The sequence below is a fragment of the Littorina saxatilis genome, linkage group LG1, assembly GCF_037325665.1.
Source record: "Littorina saxatilis isolate snail1 linkage group LG1, US_GU_Lsax_2.0, whole genome shotgun sequence".
In the NCBI taxonomy this organism is placed as follows: Eukaryota; Metazoa; Mollusca; class Gastropoda; order Littorinimorpha; family Littorinidae; genus Littorina; species Littorina saxatilis.
The window spans coordinates 61,156,885-61,162,884 of NC_090245.1; the positions used below are offsets into that span (position 1 = coordinate 61,156,885).

At 43.5% G+C, this 6,000-nt stretch overlaps 2 protein-coding genes across 2 annotated transcripts in view; one reads left to right on the top strand and one right to left on the bottom strand.

Annotated features, from left to right (window-relative positions):
- The window catches only part of LOC138975780 (lachesin-like), a 271,419-nt gene that overhangs the window by 251,290 nt on the left and 14,129 nt on the right, over positions 1–6,000 (top strand). The window contains exon 7 of the mRNA XM_070348534.1: positions 303–326. Within this exon, the coding sequence (XP_070204635.1) occupies positions 303–326 (24 nt within the window). The remainder of the gene's footprint in view (positions 1–302; positions 327–6,000) is intronic.
- Positions 1–6,000, bottom strand: part of LOC138975798 (uncharacterized) — a 270,784-nt gene that overhangs the window by 92,819 nt on the left and 171,965 nt on the right. The window lies entirely within an intron of this gene.

A 6,000-nucleotide genomic window follows, 5' to 3' on the forward strand; every position in this document is an offset into this window, starting at 1 on the left:
CGCACTTGTCTCCGCAAAAAAATGCAAACTAAGACCGATTTGATTTTGAACACTTTTTCATAGTAATCATGACATATTTTAATAGTTTAATTCTGGAAACGATAAGGAATACAATGCAATCAATTTTGAATCTAAATGTAAAACTCACCTTTGCAGTGTGCACCTGACGAAGTTGACGATTGTTAGCAGGTATAAGCTGCTGTACAATATAAGTCATTCTTCATGGATTTCGATTTTTACACGCTTTGTATGAGACGCCTTGAGGTGTAACATTCTTTTTTTTTTTTTTTTTGTCATTGCAGCGGGATCAACGAATAAAAGACGTGGTAAGTCATTTCAAAAACGACCTCTCTCTCTCTCTCTCTCTCTCTCTCTCTCTCTCTCTCTCTCTCTCTCTCTCTCTCTCTCTCTCTCTCTCTCTCTCTCTCTCTCTCTCTTTGTACACCCCGAATTGAAATGGGCCCAAGGCCTAATCAATAAACCATCCAGACTCTCTCTCTCTCTCTCTCTCTCTCTCTCTCTCTCTCTCTCTCTCTCTCTCTCTCTCTCTCTCTCTCTCTCTCTCTCTCTCTCTCTCTCTCTCTCTCTCTCTCTTTGTAAATGCCAGTTTTGCCGCAACATGAAAAAGACAAAACCAAGAATGGGAAAGGTGACACAGGGTAAATAAGACAATACTGCAGTGATGCAGTTCATAATGCAAACGTCAGTAATATTACCTCATGATAAATCGCTTGTTTTGCTGTAATCTTGTTTCATACAAAAGAAAACATGATAGGTCTTCGTGCGTAACAAAGAAGTAAAGTAAGCCTCACACACACACACACACACACACACACACACACACACACACACACACACACACACACACACACACACACACACATGTGGTGTGCATAAAACGTGAGTATGGTATAAACTTGGCCAAAACATTATTGCAACAAATTTCAAACCCAAATTAAAGCATGAATTCCCGTGTCATTTCATTCAAACTTTATATTCCTGTTAAGGCCGTTTACTTAACCTTCAGGATCACCTTTTGGGTTAAATATTTCTTTGACAGGGATCACGTGACAGCCGCTCAAGTAAGGGTACCCTCAAAATCGATCAGACAAAAACGGAAGAGCCGAATGAAAAATCGACCCAAAAATCACAATAGGCAAAACTTTGCAACTTTGACATACGAGAAGAAAGTCAAACCAATTATCTACCCTGAACAGATTGTTTTGTTTTGGCTACCTTGCGTATTTCGCGTGCTCTGCTATTCCTACTGATGTCGACACAAAAGCGGTCAAAAACGGGACGTTTTGCGGCCATTTTTATGGATATCATGTCAAAAAGCGCTATATGTTAGCAATAATTTGGTGGATTGCTTTGAAACATTCCGAATTATCTACCAACATACTAGAGATACTTCGTGCGAAAGTTTGGATCGTTACGGTTGTTTATTTAGATGTGACGCAATGTTTCGGACAATGTTGTTAAACTCGTCATAGTGTCCAAAAAATTTCCAAACACACACACACACACACACACACACACAAACACATACACACATCACTTGTGTCCAAAAAATGTATGACTTTGCATGTCTACTTGTAGATCTTTTGTTTCATGTGTTAAGGACTCTCTCTGGACTTTCACTCACGGACACAACAGGGGTGCGTTGCCTAGAGCTGACGCTCTGTTTGCGAAGAGAGAAAAAGTTTTCATGTTGCAAGCAACGCTGTGTTCGCGGCGAACTGTTTTCAATTCTACTCTCTCTACCTACTTTCAACTAAATGGACCCGTCTCTTCGCTTACGGCCGAGCCCATGCATGTATATTATGCGAACAGTCGCTTTTTACTTGGAACAGCCCCTTAAAATTAATATTAAAAGTCCTACGGTTTTAAGCCATTAAGTGTTTGTCCGCTTTAAAAAAAAAAATAAAAAAATAAATAAATAAATAAATAAGGAGAGGAGGGCAGGGGGTGGGGTTGAGATGATAATGCTCTGTGGAATTCGTTAAAATGAAAAGTAGTTGAGATGTTTCTTGGTAAGAATTATAAGTCTGTATTCTATATCTTGAATAACGGGTTTGTAAAATGATTTTTTATTCAAAACGAGTTAAAAGGTGGAACCTTTCAGGATCACCAATAAAAGCAAACCCGTCGCGATATAACCTTGAATGGTTGAAAACGACGTTAAACACCAAATAAAGAAAGAAAGAATAAAAGCAAATAGATGAGCAAGTAAGAGGAACACGAACAATAAATCTCAAAACTTTTTAAAAATAAAAGGATTAAGATGTAAGCCACGAAGGCCGTGGTAATAAAAAAAATATGTACAGTTTGGCGACTAGTGAGCCTAGGGTGAGGATATGTTGTCTAGAGGGTAGACGCTAGAATCAGCAGGGATGGCGGGAGCCACTCGACCTCAAACTGAAACACGCTGATGTGATAATCTGGGCTTAGAGGTATACCCACAGCCCCATGTCCGAGTCCCTGACCAGTCGGCACAGCAGCAAGCTGTGTGACCAGCCTAGAGAACTGCTACTGCGCAAATAATCCTGGGGACTCAGACTATGGAGCTGCATATGGTCATATAAGGTTTTAAAGGTAATTCTATTTGTAGCGCATGGAGCGAAAATGTGTTGGAATGAATAGGGTTCTCCACAATGGCAGGACTTGTTAAAGATATGGAAGCGGCAGCCGCCGGCACGGAGGCGTCTGAAGATAGTGAGGAGGTTTGTTGGGAGATCGGGGTGTAGATCGTTCATATCAATGGGTTGATAGGACAGAGATGTTACGTACTGACTTCGAATGAGTTTACGAATTTTACTGTAGAACTCGGTTACGAGGAACAGCCCTCCCTACCCTAGGGAGGGTGGAACAGCCCTCCCTACCCGAACTGACCAAAGCCGACGAGTCCAATCGCTTACAGCTCAGTCCATGAGTACATTTTAGGGGTGACGCTATGCGTCCCAGGACCCCCTCGATACATTTCTAGTACGTATTTTCGGCTTGTAGTGCGTATAGGACGCAGGGATGGGGAGCCCTGCATACAATTACATACATACATACATAAATTCATACATACATACATACATACATACACACACACACAACCACACACACACCCACAACCACAGCAACACAAACACACACACACAGACACACACACACACAGACACACTCAGTCACAGCAAACATAAACTCAGAGGCAAAAGAAACGCAAATGCTGCAGTGAAGATGGGTTACACATGAATTTTAATGTCGAATTAATTATTTCGGGTTAACAATAACAAGGAAAGGAATTGACCGATACAAAAACCATACGGAAAAGTGTATTGGGATGAGAGCATGACGTGCCATGTTCCACTGAACACTGTTCAAAGACTGTTGAAAGTCAATAGCGTGTTGCTCCTCCCTGGGCTTTGATGACTGTGGCGCACAAGGGCATTAATCCTTCTTTGCATGATGTCCCAAAAGTGTTGGATTGGGTTGAGATCCGGAGATCGAGCAGGATGAGGCAGAAGGTTCACGCTGTTGTGACGCAGGAAGTCATGGGTAGCACGTGCAGTATGGGGACGGGCATTGTCTTGCTGGAACAGGCAGTTCCGGTGCCTCTGGACAAATGGAACCACATAGGGACGCAGGACTTGATTGATGTAGCGGTCTGCATTGACACCATTCCTACGACCTTGGCCGACGTTCTGAAAGACGACAGGTCCCACTCGCTGGTTGACACCAATGGCGCCCCATTTCATGACGCTGGCACCTCCCCATCGATCATGCTGCAGGATGTTATTGTTAGCAAACCGCTGTCCAGGTGCCAGATCCGGACACGCCCATCGCCAGGTTCCAGGCAAAAGCGCTTCTCGTCCGAAAAAAGAACCCTCCGCCAGTCCCGATGGCGCCAGTGGGCATGCTGCTGGGCCCGAGCCAGACGATCCAGGCGATGCTGAGCTGTCAAGACAGGACGTCGAGGAGGACGTCGATTTACCAGGTTCTGTCCACCAAGGCGTCGGCGTACAGTTCTGGCGCTGACGGGTTGTCTATGCACCCCGAATGTGTTACGGGCTGTGTTGGCGGCAGTTTCGAATGCATCTCGCTGGTGTTGATGGACAAGATGGCGATCTTGTCGGGCTGTTGTTACCCGGTACCACGTCCTGGTAAGTCGCAGGTGCTGTTAGTGACATGAAAACGTTGCTGCAGGCGATAAACCGTGGTGACATTTACTCCAAATGCCCTAGCAACTTGCTGAACTGATTGTCCGGCATCAAGTCTCCCGATCGCCTGTTGGCGCTGATCTGGTAATAGTCTCGGCATCGCGCCTGTGTCGCAGAAATGAATGTTGTAACAATTTTGTGAGAACGGTACAGCTTGCCTGAACACGAAAAGCTGCTTTTCCACATTTTGCATGTGCTGAAAGTTGTCCCCATGATGGTTTGGGATCCCCGTGTACAAGATCTCGCGTGTGACCCAGATAACGGCAAACACGGTTCTGACAAGATGAGACCGCTAAAACAACACGTGCAGAACATGCTAGTATCATGATTTTCTTTTTATTTCAAGTCTATAAAGGTTTAATTAACGCATCCTTTATTTGCGTTTCTTTTGCCTCCGAGTTTACAAACATAAAACAAACAAACACACACACACACACACACACACACACACACAAACACATACACACAGGTGCTATACACACGCACACACACACCACACACACACACACACACACACACACACACACACACACACACAAACACACGCATAAATAGACACAGACACACAAACACACACTCACAGACACGTGCGAGCGCACACGCACTCATGTACACTTGTTCTCTGTGTGTGTGTGTGTGTGTGTGTGTGTGTGTGTGTGTGTGTGTGTGTGTGTGTGTGTGTGTGTGTGTGTGTGTGTGTGTTCGTATGTATGTATGTTTGTATGTATGTATGTATGCATGTATATGTGTGTGTGTGTGTGTGTGTGTGTGTGTGTGTGTGTGTGTGTGTGTGTGTGTGTGTGTATGTATGTATGTATGTATGTATGTATGTATGCTGGGCTCCCCATAGAGCGCATCCCTGCGTCCTATACGCACTAGAAGCCGAAAACACGTACTAGAAATGTATCGAGGGGGTCCTGGGACGCACTAAACGTTAAAGGAGCGGGTCCCGGGACGCACTAGATTTCTCTAATCGTGCGTACCATAAATACCATTTTGAGACTGCAATCGTCCGTTATTGCGTGCCTGAGGTACGTAACGGTTTTCATACTGCATACATCTCGTGCAAGCACCAATGTCAATTTCACGCGCGAAGGAAAGGAGGTTAAAGGGGATACAAAAGGAGCTCTGCCCGGCAAGGTTATGTACTAACAAGTCGCGTAAAACGAAATTACTACATTTAGTCAAGCTGTCGAACTCACGGAATGAAACTGAACGCACTGTATTTTTTTTCACCAAGACAGTACAGCTTCGTCAATCCCCGCGAGAAGGAAATCGCTCACCTCCCGCGTGCAAAACGCAGTGATATGCACACGCCAGAATAGCGCGATAGCGTATTGTGCTAAAGCAGGAAAGCGCGCTTTTCTGTATTCGTGTTAACTTTCTGAGCTTGTTTTAAATACAACCTGTCATATCTATATGTTTTTGGAATCAGGAAACGATAAAGAATAAGATGAAATCATTTTTGGATCGATTTCTTAAATTTTAATCGTAAGACTAATTAATCTATTTTTGTTAATTGTGATCATATTTTAAGAGTAAACATAACATATGTATATATTTTTAGATTCAGAATGTCATGAAGAATACGATGCAATCAATTTTAAATCTGTTTGCGAAAAATCGATTTAAATGACAACTTTAATGAGCAAACTCATTAATTAATTTGTAAGCCTCCAAGCTGAAATGTAATACCAAAGTCCGGGCGTCGTCGAAGACTACTTGACCAAACTTTCAACCAATTTGGTTTAAAAATGAGAGCGTGACAGTGCCGCCTCAACTTTCACGAAAA